The sequence below is a fragment of the Leptonychotes weddellii genome, chromosome 4, assembly GCF_054177405.1.
Source record: "Leptonychotes weddellii isolate Sample4059 chromosome 4, ASM5417740v2, whole genome shotgun sequence".
Lineage (NCBI taxonomy): Eukaryota > Metazoa > Chordata > Mammalia > Carnivora > Phocidae > Leptonychotes > Leptonychotes weddellii.
In genome coordinates this window covers 11,206,934-11,229,877 of record NC_138372.1, presented here as the reverse complement: position 1 = coordinate 11,229,877, position 22,944 = coordinate 11,206,934, and the positions used below count along the sequence as shown (strand labels likewise).

Here is a 22,944-nt window from a genome sequence, read left to right as displayed (position 1 = left end):
TGACCGTCACCGCCCTGAGCCCCAGGTTCCTCATCTGCACAGAGGGTTTCACCGCGCCCTCGTGCACAGTGCTCACAGGGATCCGATGGGAGGCTGTGTGCAAGGGGTAGATGCTCAAGTCAATACATGTTCTTCTCTCCCTTCTGCTTGGGGTAGCCACGTTTTTCCTCCGCCTGGGCAAAGTTGAAGAACCATATTGTCCCTCGGTCTTGCTCCTGGGATTTGGAAACAAACCCATGGTGCCCTTGGCCAAACCAGGCCCTGGGGCTTGGCTCCCAGTCCTGCCAAGGACGTGCTGTATGACTTCACCAAGCAGCCCACCCCTCAGGACCTCACTTTCTCCCAGCTGTAAAATGAAGGCTTCGCGCCTGTTGGTCCCTCAGGGCCTTCAAGACTCCAGGTAGGGCTGAGTTGCAAAGCCCTTCCTGTGAAGGGGACTGTGGGAGGGGAGGACTGGGAGAGGGAAGAATGGTCTCACCCTCTTGGCTGTGGTCCTGGCAGCAGGAGCAGGGCATGAGCCTTGAGAATTTTTAGCCTCATCCTAAGGACCTCATTTCTTGTGCCCCCTCCCCAGGGCCTAGGATAATTGCCCTAGTTGGCTGTGGGGGAGAAAGTCCTTCCTCCCCACCACACCCCAAGCTGCCCAGTTACATAAGAAGCGTCGGCACCCTGCCACTGGGGGCCAGCGGCCTGCCAAAATGCTTATGCCTCTGTGTCAAGCCTGAAGCCTCGGTGTCTAGATTCTCAGGGCAGACTACCTTGAACTCAATCCCAGTGACATTTCCCATAAATCTGCCCCACACCCCAGGTGCCACCTGATGCCGTGGGGCTATTCTGGGGAGCTGAGGTAGGATTCCGAGCCTCTGGGAAATGTCATCTGGAGCCCAGATGCCCCAAAACAGATGTCCTCACCCTCCTTCCCTGTGGGGATGACAGAGGGCAGAGCTCTGGGTGGGTCATGACTGACGGCCCTGTTCTCTGTCCCTACAAGGATCATCCCGTTGAAATCTAGCTAAATTGAACATTAGAGGGAACTTTGAAGGGGAGAAGCCCTGGAGGTTGGGAGATGGGTGATAAGAGAGCCCGATGACATAATGTCTGAATTTTATAACAGGAAGTCAGTGAAACTTGTCTGAAGTTAATAAATCAAGGAAGAGCACTAAGCATATGACTTAGTATTATGGAGATTGCCTCAAGCAGGTGAGAGGATGGGATGGACAGGAAACTGCTATTTTTTAGAAGCTGTTTGGTGCTATTTGAGGTTTGTTTGTTTGTTTGTGGGGGGGGTTGCATTTTGTGCAAATATTACATCGATAAAATTTTTATTTTTTTAATTTTCTTAAAGATTTTATTTGGGCGCCTGGGTGGCTCAGTTGGTTGGGCAACTGCCTTCAGCTCAGGTCATGATCCTGGAGTCCCGGGATTGAGTCCCGCATCGGACTCCCTGCTCAGTGGGGAGTCTGCTTCTCCCTCTGACCCTACCCCCTCTCGTGCACTCTCACTCTCTCTCTCTCTCAAATAAATAAATGGGATCTTTAAAATAAAAAAAATAATAAAGATTTTATTTATCTATTTGAGAGAGAGAGAGTGAGCGAGAGAGAGAGAGCATGAGCAGGGAGGAGGGGCAGAGGGCAGAAGATTCCTTGCCTAGCAGGGAATCTGACGTGGGGCTCGATCCCAGGACCCTAGGATCATGACCCGAGCTGAAGGCAGATGCCCAACGACTGAGCCACCGGAGCGGCTGCCCCTACATCAATAAAATGTTTAAACTTAAGGAATTTATCATGAAGTAAAGCACAGTTAAGTGCTTCATGATGTCTCTCCTGTGACCCACTGTGTTCATGGACCCTCCAACAGCCGTGGTGTGGTGCCACCTTGACCTAGGGACGAAAGTCCCAGGGCTGCCAGGGTTGGGATATGGCCCGCTCCTCTGGGAATGGCCTTAAGGGGAGTAAGTCTTGGGTCTTTGAAAGCGGCCTTAGGTCTTAGAAACAGCCCAAGGTGGAGATCAGCCTGAGTCGGTGGAGAGGAAACAGGCCAAGTTCAGCAGTCTGGAGTCAGAGGCCCAAGTGGGATGCCTGGCTCTGCACTCTCTGGGGACTTTGTGGTCACTTCCCCGCAGGGTGCCTTGGTCTCATCTGTATGGTGAGGGTGGCTGGGTGGGTGATAACTCTCCCTGTTGGTGTGATTGAGGGGAGAACACGGAAGGGGAGGCGCTCCGCCTCCGGCAAAGGGAACTGCACACACAGAAGAGATTGTTATCTGGAGAAGTAAAGACAGGTTCCTTAGGGAGCCCAGGTCTGTGGCTGGTTCCCAGGGAGGAGCTTCAGGAAGCCAACCTCCCTGAAAGGCAACATTCACTGGGGAGTGTCCAGTTGGAAAGTTCATGAAGGTCTGGAAGCCAAAGTCAATACTGTTCCTCCATCTGAGGCTTCAGTCTCTTTAACAGCAGCTGGTGGTACTTGCTTCCTCACTTTGTCCCTGGAATCCTTACCCTGCACCAGGCTCCAGGTTATCAGCCCAGTTTGCTGACAGGTGACGTCTCTGAGGCTGGGTTTGCTCACCTCTACAGTGGCAACAATAATATGTCATAGGACTGGGGACCCCAGGGCAGGCAGTGTGCCCCGAATGCCCACCACTGGGTCCCCATGCCTCGTAGAGCGCCTGGAACACAGAGGATGCTCAGTGGTGATTTGCTGAGCAGATGGGATCAATGGGAGGAGCTTATCTAATCATGCATGCCCTGTGGCACCCGACTGACAGCTGGGCTACAGAGGCTGGGACACTGGGGTGCTGTCTCTCCCAAGGACCAAGCGCCCTGAGAGTTTCCCCCATCCTGCCTCCTTCTAGACCCAGAAAGGCCACATGCAGGGAATGGGGCTGTGAGCAAGGAGAAGACTTGAGTATTATCCCCAGGGTGAGCCGCCTCAGGGAGGGTGACATCAGCGGCCCTTCCTGTGCCAGACCCCTCCTCCCCACCCGATCCAGGGAGAGAGCAGGCCTGCCAAGGGAACAGGCCAGGAATGCATTCACTCCCACCCAGCTCCTGCCTCTGTCCAAGTCATGCTCCGCGTGAGGCCGAGCCCACGGAGCAGCCCCAAGACCTGGACTCGGCTCATCCCATTGTGTGACACTCCCATCACCTTGGGACAACCCCCCTGCCCTGCCCTGCCCTGTTAGTCTCTAACTCAGGGCCATTTGGCCTCCCAAGGGACATTCGGCAATATCTGGTGACGTTTTGGTTGTCGCAACTGAGGGATGTTACTGGCATCTGGCAGGGAGAGGCCAGGGATAATGTTAAACATCCTCCAAAGCAGGTAGGGAAACTAGGGCTCAGAGAGGCTGTCCAACCTGCCCAAAGTCACACAGCTTGTAAGCAGAAAACCAGGGCTCGAACCCAGCACTGTCTAACACTAAATCTTGGGCTCCTTTTACCGCCCCACAGTTTCCATGAAGCCGGTCCCCAGGACAGGCCTAGGGATACCAAACACCCCTTCCCCAAGAGGAAGAATAAGCAGAGACCCCAGCCTGGATCCTCTATCTGACAGCCTGGCTTTCTTGGGCACCCTCAGATCGAGACGGGTTGGAGACCCAGCTTCCCACCCAAAGTAAAACCCTGGTGGGAGGCAGGAATTCTAGAAGAGATCACGCACAAATGCATGTGGGCACACCACCAGGACAGACTGAGAAAGGCGGGCAGGAACTCCTGTGAGAGTTTTCCAAACATGAGCTTCAGCTTCAGGTCAGGCCAAACGCACTGTGTGGGGCACATGACTTGACGTCTCTGAGCCAAGGCTCCTGGATCTTTCCAGTGAGGCTCATCCCACACACCACCCAGAACCGCCTGCAGAACCATGAAGTGTGGCGGGGGGGTTCCTCTGCCCTACCTGCTAGCGCCTCTCCAGTCTGTCAGGTGTCCGCTTACGTCCTCCATCAGGTGGCGGGAGGTTGGGGCAGGGGACTGCATAAGATGGCAGCAAGGCCCACTCCTTCCAGGGACCAAGCGAACTTGTGAGCTGCACCCTAATCACACAGGGCTTCCTCCCGGCCCCCAACCCCTCCCCCTCCCCACCCCCCCCCCCCCCGTCTGGCAGGCTCCACAACTCACCTGTGTGTCTGTCCCCAGAGATCTCCCTGGATGTGGATGCTGACCGGGACGGCGTGGTGGAGAAGAACAACCCAAGAAAGGTACTGAGCTACCAGGGCACACGGCCCTGGACTAGGGAGCTCCCGGGGAGCAGAGCCCCAGGATGGATGCTGCAGGCAGCCATGGTCCTCCCCACAAGCACAGACAGCTCTCCTTTTACAGATAAGGAGACTGAGGCCCACCGAGGAACCAAGCACCTTATAGCAACAGCTGCAAAGCGCCTTCCGCAGCCGGATCCCCCATCCACAGGGTGGGACACCCAGTTCGCAGAGCTGTTGGAAAACATCCTGCCGCAGAGGAGGCATTTGCTCTTATTACTTTGCCTTTTTTTTTTTTTTAATGTTAAAACTGAATGAGGGGGACCATCAGGAGCAGAAGGCTGCATGAATCATTCTCAGTTCGAGGCATGTTATTTTTAAGGGTGCACCCACGCCCCCTCTCTTGTTTTATTCATTCATTCATCATCGCTTCTTCGGTTTATCTACTCATTAATTTATTCCCTCCTCTCCTGCATTTCACACTCCCATTTTGCTTCCCTACAAAGGACCATCCTAATGGGTTTAGTGTTCCTTTCTGTTCTCACAGTTCTTGCAAAACACGCAGTGTGGTTGCTGGACATGTATCTTCAGCTTGCGTAGACAGCACTGTGTTCTCTGTCTCAGTCGGCCGTGTACTTTGCCCTCCAGGCGGGTTTTAAGCTCCAGTGCTTTTGCTGTGTACACGCAGAGGTGCTTCTGTGTTCCACTTCCTGGCCTTCTATACCGTTCACACTGGTTGTTGCCACTGGCGTATGTTTCTTTCATAACAACAACCGAAACCCTGCTTTAAATGACATGTAGATGGCTACTTGAGAAAGTTAAATGAACACAGCCCAGAGAGAAGCCTGGGTCCTAGCAGCCAGCCCCGGACTCTCTGTACCAGGGACGTGGGGCCTCAGGCCTGCTGGGGAGCCCCTTCTCCCCGGCTCCTCCGTGGGGCTCTGCCTTCTGGAGGCCACCAGCAGCAAGGAGACACCGAGTCTGCGTCCGTGGCCAAGCCACATGACAGTAGACCCCACGGAGGCCTCAGCGGCACCCAGCCTTCCCCCGAGCAACTCGGCAGCCTTGGTGAAGTCACACAATCCCTGTGGGCCCGGACTTTCTCAGACTCTCTCTATCTGGGCCTGTGGAGTTTCATCTGTTCTCTCTACTTGTCGCATATGTATTTGTTGATATTCCAGAACTGGTCAGGCCCTGGGGCTGCAGAAGGAAAGAGAGGAAGTCAGCTGCCGCCCTCAGGGAGCCCACGGTCCAGGGCAGGGGGTGGGGGTGGGGGACCACATTAAACAGAGTGACATGGGTGACCATCTCATCACAATTGTCCCAAGTTCACCCCCAAAAAGAACATGTACGGTGACCTAAATGTAACCCCAGGGCAGCCGCTCAGGGCTGGAGACTCAGAAAGGCTTCCGGGAAGAAGGGATGGTCATTCTGTGACCACAGGAGGAATGGGGATGGCCAGGTGAGGGGAGACGGGACAGCGCCGGGAGCACGGGGCCTGGGAGGGCAGAGAGCCGGGAATCTGCTTGGGGAGGGGGGGCGCGCAGAGCGAGCCAGCTGGTGGGGGAGACGGATGGAGGGAGAGCGGGCTGGTCTTACCCGGCCTTGCAGCTTGCAGTCAGGGATTGGGGCTTTATCCTAAGTCAACAGGGAGCCCCGGACAGGGCTTAAAGCAGGAAAGCAACATGATCTGGTTGGAGCTCGTTCTATTATGGCCCTGGCTGCAGCAGAGAGAGTGGATCGCCTTGCAGGTCCCATTTGGAGCACTCAGCATGTCTGGAAACAGCTGGGTGTCCGTCCATCCAGGCGTCTCCCCCTGATCCCCTCTGGGGACTCCAGAACCTGTTGTAGAATGCATGGCTGCTCATTCCTCTGGCCGCCCTCCGTCTCCCTGCCCCCACCCATTCCAGGTACAGGCACACCAGGCTTGAGGTTCATAAATGCCCAGTTTTCCAATCTCTGTGTCCCTCTCTGCCCCCATCCCCCTCCTGAGCTTGTCTCTGGTGCCTACACTGAGCCTCTCTGGGCATCAGATGTGGGGTTCACATTTGCCAAGTCACCCCTGCCCCGATGCGTGGTGGCTGCTCTTTGTTCTCATCCTGGGGCTGTCTCTTTGGTGTCCTGTGGGGTCTGCAGTGGAGCTGGGAATCAGCCAGAAGGTAGACAAGAAGGCGCTGACCCCTCTCCCTGACATTGCAGGCATCCTGGACCTGGGGCCCTGACGGCCAGGGGGCCATCCTGCTGGTGAACTGTGACCGAGACACGCCCTGGCTGCCCAAGGAGGACTTGAACGATGAGAAGGTCTACAGCAAGGAAGGTGCCAGCAGGACCCACCTTTAGGGTGGGGGGCGGGGAGGAGCAATGGAAACACCCATGCTCCATTGTGGGCTGGGCCAAGACTGAGGCTGGAGTGACCTTCGGTCTCCTAGGGATGGTGGACTGAAATATCCACTCTTGGGGCACTGGGGTGGCTCAGTCAGTTAAGCATCCAACTCTCGATTTTGGCTCAGGTCATGATCTCGGGGTTGTGAGATCAAGCCCTGTGTCGGGCTCTTCACTGGGTGTGGAGCTTGCTTAAGATTCTCTCCCTCTCCCTCTGCACATCCCGGCTCGGCTCTCTCTGAAAAAAAAGAAAAAAAAAAAAATCTACTCTTGCTAAAATGCAGAAGATAAAACTATTAATGCGGTTCAATTGGAACCATGTTTTGTAACAGGAATTACACCTACACAAACACATAGGGAAAGGACTGGAAGGAAATTCCCAAAAAATTACAGGAGGTCATGGTCTCAGAGAAGACAATCAGTTTTTATGCTTTTCTACAGTTCCCACAATACGTATGTGTGGGGTTTTCTGTCCCAATTGGAAAAGCAACGATTATTCCTGAGCCCACATTGCAGCTGCATGTCTCTTAATTCTAACCTCCTCTGCATCCCCCCCTCCCCAGACCTCAAGGACATGTCCCAGATGATCCTGCGGACCAAAGGCCCTGACCGCCTCCCTGCCGGCTACGAGATAGTTCTCTACATGTCCATGGCCGACTCGGACAAAGTGGGCGTGTTCTACGTGGAGAGTGAGTGACCCCAGTGCAGCCCTTCTGGAAGTTTCTATCTATTCGGTGCCCACTGAGCTAGCCTCCCCGGGGCCCAGTTCTGCCCTCCACACTCCCCAGAGTCCCCCCTCAGCAGCTATGAACCCTGCAGGTGCAGGTGACTGGAGAGGGCCAGGACGCACCTCTTGGTAATGGTCACTGGCAGCCCTGTTGGCCCTTGAAGTCAGGAGGCCCCAGGGATAGGCCTCTACTCCCTCAAAGGAGTTGGTAGTGACTTGAGTTTACGTACAACCCAGAGCTCCTTCTTCCCCCATGAAGCAGGGGAGGAAAGGCTTTTGAGGTCCACATAAATACGTGTGCCAGGCGCTGTTCTTAGTGCTGGGGTCCCCTGCAATGAACTCTGCAATCACACCCCACCCGGGGAGAGGTGATGTTCTAGGGAGGGAGACACGATAAGGAGCACAATGGGAGAAAATGACACCCACCAAGTACGAGGGACTTTCAGGGGCAGAGGTGAGGCATCGCTGGCCCCGGGCGGTCCGGAAAGGCCTCTCTGAGCAGGTGACATTTGAGCTGAGGCCCAAATCCACAGTAAGAAGGAACCAGCCATTCATGAGCTGAGGGAAGAGTGTTCAAAGCAGAGGGAACAGCACGCACAAAGCAGAGAGGAGTGGACCAGCCTCGAACGTTAGAGGAGCAAAAGGGGGAGATGAGAGGTGGGGGACGTGTTGGGAGTCAAGGTCAGTGAGCTGGGCAGGGGCCAGGGCATGCAGAGCGGGCTTGGATTTTATTCTGAGAGCAGTGGAAAGCCATTAGAGGGTTTTAAGCAAGAGACTGTCAAGATCTGATTTATGTATCAAAAAGCTCTCTCAGCAAAATAGTTAGCTTTGCAATTTGCCGTGATGCGGGGTGGGGCTTCCCTGTGCGCCCAGCTGTCTGGGGGGCCCAGGATCTCTGGCATCCCTCTGGGGAAAGGCCCGCTAGAACCAGGACAGTCGCCATGAGGAGCTGGTCATGAGGGCCCCGGACCCTCACCGCAGGGAGTGATTTAGCCCGGACAGCAGTGGACGGCTACCACCCAAGGCCAGTCCTCCTGATCCACCCTGGGCCCTGGCAGTGACCTCCCACAGGCTGGAATGTCCCCAGAGTCAGGTGGGCTGTGCTGCCCCAGGGGGCCGGAGTTGTTGATGTTTATCCCGTCCAGCCCAAGGTAACCGCGGTGGATGGGGCTGCCAGCGGGGCAGGCGGGACTGGTACATCAGAACCTCCACCTGGCTCCTCTCGTCCGTGGCATTGAACTGGGACATGCGACATGTTGCTAATAGGGACACCTGGATGTTATCTAGAGGGTTCTGTTCATTAATGGGAGTGGATTGCCCTCCGGCCCTGTAATCGCATCCCTGCCTCTCACTCGCCATCCGAGAGGGGCCCTGAGCAGACAAACACCTTGAGACGCTGCCACTCCCCAGTCTGCCTTATCTGGGCTGTTGTCCTGCGGGGCTCGGGGCGCAGGAGCCGGCCCTTGGAATGCTCTCTATAGATGGCACTTATTGCTTTGGCTGGGATTATTCTGATGATTATGAATTACAATCCTTGCAATAGACAGAAGTCCCCCGTGCTGTTAAGAAGACACAGGTGTCTCGGTTCCAGCCTCAGATTCTGCCCCAGGATCCCAAAGTCGGGGCCTGACCTTTTCCTATAACAAGACAGTGACCAGCTTGTCCTAGTTTCCCCAGGACCTCCCTGGTTTTCACACTGAAAATCCCCCATCCTGGGAAAACCCTCAGTCCTGGGCAAACCAGGACGGTTGGTCACACCATCAAGGAGTCTGCTTGGGAAGTGGAATGGCTCCAAGGCAACCAGAAGGGTTATGCCAAACCATAAACCATGGGGCCAAAAAGAGGTCAGGGTGGCTGGCAGGCCCAGCTCGGGGCATGTGGGCCGCTCAGTAGAAGGGCATTGCTGGCTCCTGCAGGGAGAGCTGGCCACCGAGCTGGGGGCAGGGGAAGGAGGCTGCCTGGGACAATGGCTGCATTGTTCCCACCACGGAATCAATCCGCCTTGAGCCCAAGCACCAGAAAGAGAGACACGCGCAAATCGCAGGCCACAAGAGGGAGAAAATTACATTCAGAGGCGCCTGGGTGGCTCAGTCGTTAAGCATCTGCCTTCGGCTCAGGTCATGATCCCGGGGTCCTGGGATCGAGCCCCGCATCGAGCTCCCTGCTCAGTGGGGAGCCTGCTTCTCCCTCTCCCACTCCCCCTGCTTGTGTTCCCTCTCTCGCTTTGTCTCTCTCTGTCAAATAAATAAATAAAATCTTCAAAAAAAGAAAAGAAAATTACATGCAGATGAGCAAGAACGTGTCCTTCTACCTGACCCAGCTTCCTGGCCAGACCCCTTCCCTCCCCAGGCCCGGGTGGAATGCCCGGCTTCCTGGGGAAGCTTTGGAGATCTCTGCAAAGACAAGTCAGCTTCTAGGCCTGAGATCTCTCCCCTGAGCCTCAGCTCAAGTGTAGCCTGAATGCCTGGAAGAGAACTTTTTAATTCTGCAGATCCATCTGGATTTATTTAGCAATTAGGATCTCCTGAGGGTGCACCCTGTTGTTTCTGAGTGAGAAGGACTTCACCTTCTGTGTCAGCTCCTTGGCACATCCAGGGTATCAGTCTGTCTGCCTCATTTCTTGGGCCCATCTAAGGGAAGGTGAGGTGAGGTATTATTTCTTTGCCTTCTGTTCATAAGCCGTTCAACACAAAGGCCGTAAGTTTTGCAGAAAGGGACGTGCCAACTCATTCACGGGCTCTCGTAATACTGATACCTACGGGTCCCAGCTGTGTTAATGATGGTTACCCATGGTTACCGGGTTTCCCTAAGTTACTGATACTGTGTCATTTTATCTTGCAATGACCTTGTGGCCTAGGTGTTATTATCCCCATTTAACAAACCGGTAAACTGAGGCTCAGGAAGGTTAAGTGAATTCCCTGAGGTTTTGCTGCTTGTAAAGCCAGAACGGTATTGGAACCCAGGTCTCTCTGACTCTGGAAGTCATAACCACTAAGGTAACGTGCCCTCAACAAGACGTATAACCAGGGTCCAGTTGAGCACGTTGTCCTTCACGAGGAGCTGTCTGGCGCCCGGGCTTCGGAGGTTCCTCTATTTAATTTGCCAGTTTTAATCATGCACCCTATTTGTACGAGGACTGATCCGCGGGTGACTAGTCATTAACCCTTACCATTGTTGTTGACAATAAGTACTAAGCCGAGCCTGATTCTGCCCTTCCAGCTCTGCAGGGCATAAAGAAACTCCTTCTGGAACTGCATACTGTCCTCCCTCCATGCCTTTTGGCAATGCAAGTATCTCCTCTCCTCACTGCATCCCACCTCTGCCACCCCGAAGTGCATCTCAAAGTCTCCCTTCCTCTGCTCACATGCTCCCCACCTTGCCTCCCTTTCCCCCCACTCCCCACCCCAGGAACCTGGCCGTAGCTCTCTCCCATGTTACACACTTCCCACATCGGCATTATCTTATCATCGGCTGAGCACTGCTCTCCGACAGAAATATAGCATCTTGACCATTTCTTTTTTTTTTTTTTTTAAAGATTTTATTTATTTGACAGAGAGAGATACAGCAAGAGAGGGAACACAAGCAGGGGGAGTGGGAGAGGGAGAAGCAGGCTTCCTGCGGAGCAGGGAGCCCGATGTGGGGCTCGATCCCAGGACCCTGGGACCATGACCTGAGCCGAAGGCAGGCACTTAACGACTGAGCCACCCAGGCGCCCCGCATCTTGACCATTTCTATCCATTACCACCACCACCTCCCCAGAGGTCGCCCATGCTGGAAACAGAGTAGTAATTCTGCTCTGGCCTGAAAATTCTCCCATAGGGAGTGGCGTGGAAGCTATGGGTTCATTAGGTAGACATTTACTAAACACGACCTCTGCGACATTGGCACTAGGTCCGGCCAGGCCTGTCTCTGCCCTCAGGTGACAGTCTCTTGGGGCCAACAACTAAACACTGAGCTCATACCCACTCAGAAGGGCTGTGATGGGCAAGGATGGAGGCTACAGAAGCTCCACACAGAGTCCGTGGCTTGGTCTCTGGGCGTCATTCCCAGAAGGGACCCAAATCAAGGCCTGGAAGGAAAGGAAATATTCCCAGCATAGGGAACAGCACTGGAAAGAGTTGGGGGACTCCAGTGGGGCAGATACACTGGGGAAACCTGCCTTTCCTCCCAGCCACGAGACGGTACAGCCAGAGACCATGCGCGGGGCTGTATGCCAATGTGGCTTCCGTTATACGGACAGGAATTTGGGGTATAAATGGGCACCTTGGTGTTTCGTGTATGGAAGGGGAGGGGAGCTTGAGTTTCAGAATTGCACATGAATTTGAGCCCCAGCTTGGCCACTTGCTGGCCATATGACCTCAGCAAGCCATTTCTCCTTTTTGAGAATCGATTTCCTCATCTGTAAAGCAGCAACGTAATATCCTTCTTCAACACCACTCGGTGCTCAGTCCTCACCTGCTGTCATTTCACCCGTGCTGTCCCTGGGCGTTAGCCCATTTTATAGACGAGGAAGCCAGAAACTAGAGAGGTGGTCTGGTTTCGCCGTGCCACATGGCGAGCACACAGCAGTGCTGGGACGATGACCGGGCCATGGCCCTTCTGGTGGCATTTTCTGCTTGTGCTTTTCTCCCTGTGTCTAGAGGACAAGCTACTCGGCCATCTTGTCCCCCGCCCCACTGACACCCTCTGGCAGGGGCGGGGGCCTGACATGGGCCCTTCTCCCTCCAGACCCATTTTTCGGCCAGCGTTACATCCACATCCTGGGCCGGCGGAAGCTCTACCACGTGGTCAAGTACACGGGCGGCTCTGCGGAGCTGTTGTTTTTTGTCGAAGGCCTGCGTTTTCCCGACGAGGGCTTCCCAGGCCTGGTCTCCATCCACGTCAGCCTGCTGGAGTACATGGCCGAGGTGAGGGCTCCCAGGCCTTCCAGAGGGCCACTCTCGGGTCCCCACAATGCTCCACTCCCCTCAAAGCATGGGGGGGGAGGCCAAGATTGGAGATCCAGCTGCTCCACATCAACCACCCGCACCTGTCTGCCAGGCTCCTCTGGGCTATGCTCTAGGGATCCTCCTGTTTGCTGCACCTACTCCCCAGGATTCCCTGCGGGTAAGGTTTTCTGGCATCCCCACATCTGTGCCCTGGTCTGCCCTCCTCCCTGCAGCAGTGTGGGCCTAGTTCTGAGGCACAGATCCCCAGTGGTTAGTGCAGGGAGCAAACTAGGCCACACACGTGAGATTTATCGACTACTTATATGCCCTGCTTTTCCCTCCCCGGACGGACCCTTTACCCTAACTGCGGGTTATACCAACTCTGACCACAGACTGAACCCCAAATCCCAGGCCCAAGTCATGCCCCCAGCCCTACGGCCAGACATCTCACTCACCATTCTTCTTGGTTTGGGAAACTGGACAGGAAGGAGAGCGCCTGCCCCTCTAGAGGAGAAGCCCCCCTCACTTAGAGTGTGTCCTGCTGACAAGGACCTCTCGTCACAAAGACTGCAGCCCCAGACTCCCACCTCTTGAGCCCACCCCGCTTTGCTCAGATATAGGGAGGGACCTGGCTGCCCTCCCCAACACAGGGTCCCCTCCCCATTGTCATTTTCAGAGTACTTTGGAGGCAGGACACAGTGGGGTTCGCAGAAGGTGAGGCTGAATCTGGCTTAGATTTATGAGAACAGGCTCTGGAGTCAGACTGCCAAGTTTCAAGCCCAGGAGACATTGGGCAGGTGAATTTACGCCCCGTGCCTCAGTTTCCCCATCTGTAAGACAAACAGCAGAAGTTTCTGCTTTCTGCGGCGGTTGTGAGCATCCAAACTTGTAAGACCTCATTCACAAAGAGCCCTCGAGTCCCTCAGAAGAAGAGAGGCAGAAAAGGCAGGACGGGACGGGGGAGGGCTTCTGCTCCCACCTGTGCCTGGAGTAGCCTGGCCATCAGGGCCTCAGACTTGCCCCTCCAGCAGGCACCAACAGAGACTCACAAAGCAGACCCAGGCAGGAAAGGCCAGCTAGGCCCCTAGGCCTGCCTGCCCCCATGGTCTCTGCCAAGGGCAGGTGCCCATTTCCTGTAGCTGTTCAAAGCCAACTACACAAAGGAACCCCGGAATCCACTCATTTTCCCTCAGGTTCCAGGCAAGCTTCCTGAACCTTTCCTTAAAGAACAATCTGGACATAGCAAAATTCCCCCAAGCAACATTAAAATGCTCACCTGTAGAAAAGGGCAAGGTGCCCAAAGCAGAGACAGAAGAAGGTGCAGGGCTGGCCCGGCCATCTCGCAGGCCAGTTTCAGGAAGGGGACTTTGATGGGGCAAGATCCGATAGTGGTTAAGAGTATGGGGCAGCCGCCTGACCACCTGGGTTTAAATCCAGGCTCTGCCCCTTACTAACCACGTGAAACAGGTCTGTGGCTAGAGGTCTGTGACTCAGTTTCCCTACCTGTAAAACACGGGTTATAATACTATCTACCCCCTGGGGTTGCTGTAAAGCAGAAATGAAATGGCACGTGTGGTGCTCCCCCAAGGCCTAGCATACCACAAGCGCTCAATAAATGCAGTATGGTTATCGCTTTCACCCACTTTAGAAAGCAGGCATGAAAGGTACCCTGACCAGACTTTCTGATCCCCTCCCCTCTCCCACGCTCAGGAGATTCCCCTGACACCCATCTTCACGGACACCGTGATATTCCGGATTGCTCCGTGGATCATGACCCCCAACATCTTGCCTCCCGTGTCGGTGTTCGTGTGCTGGTAAGCAATGGCCAGGGCTCAGGGAGGCAGCGCAGCAGAGTGGTTAAAGCTGGGGCTTCAGGGGCAGACAGACCTGAGTTCAGAGCCTGGCTCTGTCACTTACCACCTGTGTGACCTTGAGCAACTCACTTGACCTCTCTGTGCCTCTGTTTCTCTGAAATGCTGACATCACAGAGTCACCGTGGGCATTAAATGAAGCAGGCAAAGTATTAATCCAAGGTCCTGGCACAGTTTGTGCTTTAAAAATACCAGCTATCATTCCTGGGTGCCTGGGTGGCTCAGTTGGTTAAGCGTCTGCCTTCGGCTCAGGTCGTGATCCCAGGGTCCTGGGATCGAGCCCCACATCGGGCTCCCTGCTCGGCAGGAAGCCTGTTTCTCCCTCTCCCACTCCCCCTGCTTGTGTTCCTGCTCTTGCTATCTCTCTCTCTCTCTCTGTCAATTAAATAAATAAATAAAATCTTTTTAAAAAATAGCTATCATTCCTTTTCTCATTCTTGGTCCGCACCATCTGGTTGGGAACCTCCTATGCAATGGATGTTCAGCTCATCTTATGCAGCTTTTCTCTTCTTTTTTTTTTTTTTTTTTGAGCACCTATTATGTGCTAGACAGCTGCAGCAAGATGAGAAACAAGGGAAAGGAGTCCCTGCAGATGGATGCTGGCCATGACAAGTGGGACCCTGAGGCCCTGGGCCAATCCCCTGCCTCGGGATTAGACACAGCTCTCCAAAAATCTGGGTGGGTGTGGGGAAGAGTCTCCCTTCTTGTTTTATGTGTCCGTGACCTTGGCAAACACCATGAGTGGAGGAGCTTGCTTGGCCTTGGCTCCAGCAGCCTTCACAAAGGTGACTATGAACACATTTGTGGCCTCATCTGCCCAGCACAACCCAGAGGTGAAAGCTGCTTGTTGCCACCTCAGTTGGACTGGCCCTCGTCCCTCCTCACCCTTCCTCCTGTCCTCCCTCTCTTCCCCGAAATTCTCAGCATGAAGGACAATTACTTGTTCCTGAAAGAGGTGAAGAACCTGGTTGAGAAAACCAACTGTGAACTGAAGGTCTGCTTCCAGTATATAAACCGAGGTGACCGCTGGATCCAGGTGAGGCACTGCGGGCTGGGAGGGATGTGGCCCATGCCTCAGGCAAGAAGAGTTGGCTTAACATCAGTGCCCTGGCACCCAGCAGCTCCATGTATGGGAATTCTGCTGTCAGCTCATACATATACGTGTGCACAGAGACAAATGTATAAGGCAACTCACTGCAGCATTGCTTCTTGAAGTAGCAAAAGACTGTCCCCCAGGAGAGACTGAGTAACCATATGAGGGGATAGCCTTACCATGGAGTACTATACAACAGCTAAAAAGAAGCCAACCTGGGGCGCCTGGGTGGCTCAGTCGTTAAGCGTCTGCCTTCGGCTCAGGTCATGATCCCAGGGTCCTGGGATCGAGCCCCGCATCGGGCTCCCTGCTCAGCGGGGAGCCTGCTTCTCCCTCTCCCGCTCCCCCTGCTTGTGTTCCCTCTCTCGCCGTGTCTCTCTGTGTCAAATAAATAAATAAAATCTTTAAAAAAAAAAAAAAAAAAGAAGCCAACCTAAAAATACAGAATGCACTTCAAATTAAGGTGTCACTTGCAGGAAATTGTACATAGGATGTTATTGATTATGTTTTAAGAAATGGGGTTGATAGGAGTACAAACATGCTTAGAGCATGCAGAGACTATTTGAAGAAGGCTATGTAAGAAGCCCCTGCCATCGCTTGCTAGTGAGGAGAACTAGGGAGGCTGGCTCGTCTGACGGCTCTCCTTGGTGTCCCCACAGGATGAAGTTGAGTTTGGCTACATAGAGGCCCCCCACAAAGGCTTCCCCGTGGTACTGGACTCCCCCCGAGATGGAAACCTGAAGGACTTCCCAGTGAAGCAGCTTCTGGTGAGATGCTGAGGGCCACCTTGGGGTGGGGGGTGAGGGAACGATCCTGGGGACTCTTACAGGATAGAGTGGACAGGAGACCTGGGGGCACCCTTGACAAGTTAGTCTGTTGCCCAGAGCCTCCATCTTCTCATCTGCCGAATAGGTCAGTTGGGATAGTGACCTCCGTGGTCCTTTCCTTGGAGACCCTTCTCATAGGAGAGTGTGACCACTACCCCAGGGCCTGGCATACCACAAGTGCTCAATAAATGCACTGTTGTTATCAGTATCACCCACTTTGAAAGGCAGGAGTGAAAAGCACCCTGACAAGACTTCTCGATCCCTTGGATAAAAAAATTTACTCATAGGAGAGTTTTCTCGTAGGAAATGGGAACTATGGGAAAGAGGCAGCTCCCGCCCCTGCCCCACCCCCAACTTGCAGAAAAATCAGTTTCAAAGAGGAAAATTATAGTTAAGCAATTGTCGAAAATCATGGTTCCAACTTCAAAGCTCACTGAAGCTGTGGTTTTCAGTCTGTGTGTGTTTTTGAAAGCAATCTGACCCCCTGATTCTAGAAGCCGTTACCACTCCCACTGATGCCCGTAACCACTGGTGCAGTGAGGGCAGAACCCAAACCTGCCTCTTTTATCCTCACCTTCCACCTTGAACAGGCAGGGGAGGCTCAGACAGAGCACAAAGCAGAGACTGGGATAGACTGGGATAGGTCAGGGGCTTTTCCCAAGGTCACGTGCAGGGCAGCCTCTGCTTGAGTTGGAGACATTCATAGGCTCACATCTACTTCCTGAGAACCTTCCCTAACCTAGAGCCCTCACCACAGGGAGACGGTGGTAGAGCCTGGCCTTGCATCTTGTTCCACCCCTTGACCTTGGGCAAGCCACTTAACCTCTTCAAGCCTCAGTTTGCTCATCTGTAAATGGGCTGGAAATGGTATTCCACTCGCGGGATCATTGTGAAGATTGAAGGCACCTAGAAGACGTCCTGCTGCACCTAATACAATGATCACTATTAGCCACCATTACGGTTGTCATTCCACAGCCCTGGACGTTGTCCTAGGTGAGGACTGTCCGCGTCTTCCCACACTGTGAAGGGTAGAGTCAAACCGGCTCCCAGCAGCGGTTGCCGCAGGCCTGAGAACCGAGGCCTCCCAGCTCCTGTTCTCACGTTCTTCCCAGGTCACTACCTGCCTTCAGTGTTCCAGGCTGGCCTGGTGCCAAGGTCCCGGGCTGCACTGTTCCAGCACAAAAACGACTTTGTGCTGCGTGCCTGCCCGCCTGCGTGATGCCCGAAAGCCCAGCTGCCCCAGCCTCCAGCAAATCACACCTTGCCATCTGGGGCTCCCGGGCGAGAAAGCGCTAGGCTGCGGCCATCCATGTCACTGGGCACGGCTATCCCTTGAGCCTCTCCACTGGGCCAGAATAAGCCACATCTTCCCACCTCAGGGGATTTTTTAACAAGAATTTTTGTCAGACAAGCTTAGTTCCAGCCCCAGTGCAAGTTCCCAAGCAAGCACCCTACTTTTTCACCAAAAAATCCTGAAAGGAACCTTAAAATTCAAAGGTCCCTGGGGTTATATTGTGTGCCAACTCTAGTTTTTTGGAGCTCTGTTCTAAGAAAGATTCTGAGGCTCTCTGTGGACTCAGTGAACAAATACGGGTGGTTGGGAATGGGTTGCGATGCTCTATATGTTACGTATCTGCCATTCCTGTATGTATTGGTCAGCTTTTACTAGGTGCAGCTGCAGTAACAAACAACCCCCAAAACTTGGTGGCTGACAACGAAGGTCCATTTCTCGCTTGCACTCTGTGTTGCCGGTTGGTCGGTTGTCTGCGGCCCTGGTTCCTCGTGCCTTCCCCATTCTAGAGCCCAGGCTGCAGGAACAGCCCCAGCCTGGGAAATGCCATTCTCCTAGCACAAGGAGAAGAGAACACTTTGGCAGACACACACAGAGGATCTTATGCGTCACTTCTGCTCACATTTCACTGGCCAAAGCTAGTCACATGACCGAGTCTAACACTGGGTGGGGAATTCTATTCCTTCCACTGGGAGATACCACACACCAGCAATGGCTCAGGATGCAAAATCCTCTTCCTGTGAAGAGGGCAGCAAGTCTCTGGGAACAAGGATACAACCTACCGCCCTCCCCTGGCACCGTATCCAACACCTCTTTTACAGATGGGGAAACTGAGGGTCAGATAAATAAAGAGATGAGCAGGGGTGTCAACAGCACAAAATGAGAACTAGCCCTGAAGTCATCAAAATGTCTCTGTGTCTAGAAGCAGAGGTACATGCAAAGACCCAGTGCACACACACACACACACACACTAATCCACACTTATATACTGTCATGTAGGCCCACCCTCACACCAACCTGCCCACAAACTCAGCCTCCCCGTGCCTTGCCCCTTGCTCTTCAGTGGGAATAAGAAGACCCCCTAGAAACCAAGTGCCCACAGGGCCAGACCAAAGGTGGTGAAAGAGTAGTCATCAGCGGGTAGCTGACCCAGGGCTAAGGACCTCTGGCTACAGGAGACTAATGATGGGTGTGTGCCCTCTGCCTAGGGCCCAGATTTTGGCTACGTGACCCGGGAGCCCCTCTTTGAGCCTGTCACCAGCCTTGATTCCTTTGGGAACCTGGAGGTCAGTCCACCAGTGACTGTGAACGGCAAGACATACCCCCTGGGCCGGATCCTCATCGGGAGCAGCTTTCCTCTGTAAGAGAGGCCAGGGTGGGGCTGGGGAAAGTGGGGGTGGGGAAGTTACTCTTTCTCTTTAGGAATGGCCTGGGTTGCTCACACATGGAGTGACTGGCTGGGAAAATGAACCCCTTCTGTGACTCTGAAAAGATACAGACACTCTTAGAAATAAAACCAAGTTAGCCTTTATATCTTAGTATGACTTAGGATCTAATATAAAACTAAATAAATAGCTCTTCCCAAAATGGGAGGGTATATAATGAGATTTAAACCAAGTAGGGAAGGGAGGAAGGAATCCATAGAAGGTAACCGAAAGAGGCTGAGTGGGAAGGTACCATCAAGTCCTTGGGGTGACCCATACACAAAAGAGGGCTGAGAAGACATGGCCCTGCCCCTAAGCATGAGTCCCTGGCTCCCTGGCCTGTCCACAACACCATCACTCCCTCCCCAGGTGACCCTCTTCCCAATGAAAAGGCAGATTCTTCCTTGGTCAGGACAGTCACTGAAAGAGTGAGTACTGCGGGTCCTCATTTCACAAAAGGGCTGCCAGCAACCTGCATACATGAGATCAGCCAGGATTTGGGCACCAAGTCCCTCTGAGCCACATGGGATGTTCTACCTCTGGGGGGAGGCCACTAGCCAGGCAGTGCCCGTTTGCCCACCCCCTCTCCTCCCTCCACTCAATAGCCACTCATCCATTCATCAGGTATTTCCCATGCCCCAGCCAAGTGCCAAGCCCAGTGCCAGCCATGGCATTCCAAACCTGAAACCCAGCCCCCGCCTTCAGGGAGACAGTGGAGATCACAGATATGAAACAGCAGGGAGTGGGGAGGGAGGACCATATACAGTGATAGAAAGAATGATAGGAAACCCAAAGAGGGGTCCTTAACCCCTTTGGGGAGGCCAGGGAGGGCTCCTTGGAGATAAATATTTATTGAGGGCCTTCTCTCTGCCAGGCACTGTTCTAGGCTCTAGGGATACATCAGTGAGCCAAGCAGACAAAGACCCAGCTCTTGGGAAATTTTCAATTAAGGTGGGAGGAATTACAGGAAATCAACATGGAAGCCAGGAAATGAGACCTTTCTGGATGCTAATAAGTTGCAATGAAGAAGGTAAAATAGGGTTACATGGTAAAGAATGATGGGGCAGGTGCACTTCAGCTTTTGTGGTTTTAAGGAAATGACTTGGGAATCGAGGCTTGAATGAGAAGGGAGCAGCCATGGAAGATCAGAGGGAAAGAGCATTTCAAATAGAAGGAACAGGGAGGGCAAAGCCTTGAGGAGCTAGCAAACTTAGGAAGTAGAACAAAGAGGAAGGGAGGGAGAGGAGGTAGCAGATCCAGGCAGGGGCCAAATCAGAGAGGAATTTCTTGGCCACTGGGAGGCCCTTGAGTAATAGTGTAAGGGTACTAGGGATCAAAGACCTCAGAGAGTCTAAAATTCAGGAAGGGCTTCCTGGAGGAGGTGTTGCTTGAACTGATTAAAGATGGAAGTTAAGTAGAAGTTAATGTAACAAAGAGGCACATAGGCTAGGGCAGATTTTGGAACCATGCCTGTGCCTTAGCCCCCTCCAGCAGTCCAGCAGGACCCCTGAGCACAGAAGCTGGTCTCTTTATATCCACTGACACCCTCAGGAGCTGAAAGAGCTGAAGGCTGGGCTCCATGGCCTTCGTAGAGGCCATGGCTCCAGCTAACGCCTCCTTCTTTCCCCTTGGGCTCAAATGCCTTCCTGCGGTACCAGGGTCTCTCAGCCCTGTGGTTCAGGCTCCTTCTCGTGACTTTTGCTGATGCCACCCTGGATACAGGCTGGGTTGCAGAGGCTGAGCTCCTGTAGGCCCTCTGGTGAGGCAGGCACAGTGGGAAAGCATCTGAAGACCTGCCTCCTCTCCACCCCTGCGCCAGGTCCGGCGGTCGGAGGATGACTAAGGTGGTGTGGGACTTCCTGCAGGCCCAGCAGGTGCAGGCACCTGTGGAGCTCTACTCGGATTGGCTGACCGTGGGCCACGTGGACGAGTTCATGACCTTCGTCCCCATTCCGGGCACAAAGGTGAGCTGGCCCCCGAGGCTAGAGTGAATAGGATGATGGAGAACCCAGGTACTACCAGCTCTTGTCAGCAGGGGGCAGGTTCTACAGGGAGTGGACTGCACAGAGGAAGAAGGAAGTAGGCTCAAGTTGGTTTGCCTGTTGTCGCTGTGGCGGGTGAATTTTTAACCCAATATACCAAAATATTAGCATTTCAACATGTAATCAATGTAAAAATATAAATGAGAAATTTTATGTTCTTTGATTCATACCAAGTCTTCAAAATCCGGTGTGCATTTTACTCTTAACCGCACATCTCAATTCAGATTAGCCCCAATTCAAGAGTCCAGTAATCACGGGGCTAGCGGCTACTGGATTTGCCGTGATGCTCTAGAGAGCTCCGGGGTATGGGTCTGGGGCTTTTTCACTTTCTGAAGTGAAAGGAATGGCTGCAACTTCATACCCTAGAAATGTCACGCAAATGGCCCATCCTCTTGGCCACTGGGAGATGCGCTTCCACCCTGTCCAAAGCCATTTTGGACTCTGAGCTTTGACGCGATGACATTGCTGAGGTGAAGGAATTTCTATAGCAGGAAGGGTGAGAAATACTCCCCCGAAACAGAGAAAACTCTGCCAGGCTGCCTTTGCCCCTCGGCATGGGAAGACCTGAGGCAACAGGCAGACAGGGCTCCGAGTCCCCAGGGACTCCCTCGTGCTCCCTGGCCCCTTCCCCTCTGCTGACACTGTCCCTCTGGACATCCTCTTGCAGGAATTCCGGATGCTCATGGCCAGTACCTCAGCCTGCTACAAGCTCTTTCGAGAGAAGCAGAGGGAGGGCCACGGGGAGGCCATCATGTTCAAAGGTGAGTGCCCACGGAACTTTGGCAGGGAGTGGGGAGCTGAGCCCCCAGAGAGATGCTCAGGAGGATGGGGCAGGTGATCGCTTTGCCCCTGGGCATCCAGCTCCCCTTCCCTGGGCGTCTGGCCTGCTCCAGGCTGTGAGGTCACCATGGTGGGAAGGAGCCCTGACCTCTAGTGACCCTCACTGTGGTCAGCCGGACCATCGAACCACCCACTGCTCCTTATTATCATCAGCAGTGCCAAATGCTTCTTCAGGCCCTGGCGTCTACTTTAAATGGCACCAGGCCCAAAAGAGAGTTAACTGACATGCGATCTGTATACAAGGAGCTTGAAAAGGAGATAGAGAAAAACATACACAACCCAATTTAGGGACAGAAAGAAAAGTGGGAGTAGATAGACATGATCTAGAGTCAGACAGTGATGACTGTCAGTCCCAGAGGGAGAAATTACCTGCTTCATGTAGACATTCCCTTAACTGGGACGGATGTTGACCGGGATTAGCTGTGCTCTTAAATTAATCATGGAAAGAGGGAAAGCTGATCAGGTGGAGACAGTGAGCCAGGTTAGAGAGGCCGTGACAATTTCTTCCTTACATGTTTTTCTTACATTACTCTGTGTCACTTTTCAGGTTGGTATCCCCAATCTGCCTACTCCCAAGAGTCGCGTTATTAGGGCTGGTTAATACTTACATACATCACTGCCCGCCAGATCCGAAGGCAGTGTTCCTGATAGTGACTGGTATCTAGAGCAGACAAGGCCAGTTTAAGCCCTCTGTCCTTTTTTGATTCCCCACCAATGGGAAATTTTTTCCTTGGATTGGCAGGCACGAGTCTGGATTTTCTGGAGGCTTCTTTATATACTAATCATACCCTGAGGCTACCCATAGGATATAGATACCATTATCTTTGTACAGATGGGTCCAAGTGGGGTGTGGAGATGGTGCAGGAACAGGGCATGACAGCCCCAATCTCTTTGCCACGGACAAGCTACAAGACTGGGAAGTGCAACGGACCAGCAAACTCTTCTCAGATCAGGCAAAATAGAAGAAGGAGAAGGAGGAGGAGAAGAAGAAAGAAGAAGAAGAAGAAGGGGGAGGAAGAGGAAGAGGGGGAGGGGGAGAAGAAAGAAGAGGAAAGAGAAGGGGAAGAAGAAGAAAGAGGAGCAAGAGGAGGGGAAGGAGAAGGAGGAGAAGGGGAGGAGGAAGAGGAAGAAGAAGAAGAATTATTATTAATAGCTTAGGCTCTGAAATCAGACTGTCTGGTCTGCATGCGGGCTCTGCCACCAGCTATGAGACCTTGGACAAGTCATTTACCTTCTCTGTGCCTCCGTTTCCCCATCTTTAATGCTAGCAGGTACCTCATAGAAATGCAGGAAAGATTCCTGAGTTAATCCCTCTAAAACATCTATTTTTTTTT

At 53.4% G+C, this 22,944-nt stretch overlaps 1 protein-coding gene across 2 annotated transcripts in view; it reads left to right on the top strand.

Annotated features, from left to right (window-relative positions):
- The window catches only part of PADI2 (peptidyl arginine deiminase 2), a 46,391-nt gene that overhangs the window by 17,019 nt on the left and 6,428 nt on the right, over window positions 1-22,944 (top strand). Inside the window, exons 4-13 of one of the 2 annotated variants that reach the window (XM_081817574.1) lie at window positions 4,127-4,188; window positions 6,385-6,502; window positions 7,131-7,256; window positions 12,023-12,201; window positions 13,933-14,036; window positions 15,018-15,129; window positions 15,846-15,953; window positions 18,513-18,664; window positions 20,548-20,692; window positions 21,438-21,531. In XM_081817574.1, coding sequence (XP_081673700.1) covers window positions 4,127-4,188; window positions 6,385-6,502; window positions 7,131-7,256; window positions 12,023-12,201; window positions 13,933-14,036; window positions 15,018-15,129; window positions 15,846-15,953; window positions 18,513-18,664; window positions 20,548-20,692; window positions 21,438-21,531 — 1,200 coding nt within the window. Of the gene's footprint in view, window positions 1-4,126; window positions 4,189-5,737; window positions 6,096-6,384; window positions 6,503-7,130; window positions 7,257-12,022; window positions 12,202-13,932; window positions 14,037-15,017; window positions 15,130-15,845; window positions 15,954-18,512; window positions 18,665-20,547; window positions 20,693-21,437; window positions 21,532-22,944 lie in introns of those variants that run through there. The other variant, XM_081817575.1, reaches the window with a different exon arrangement.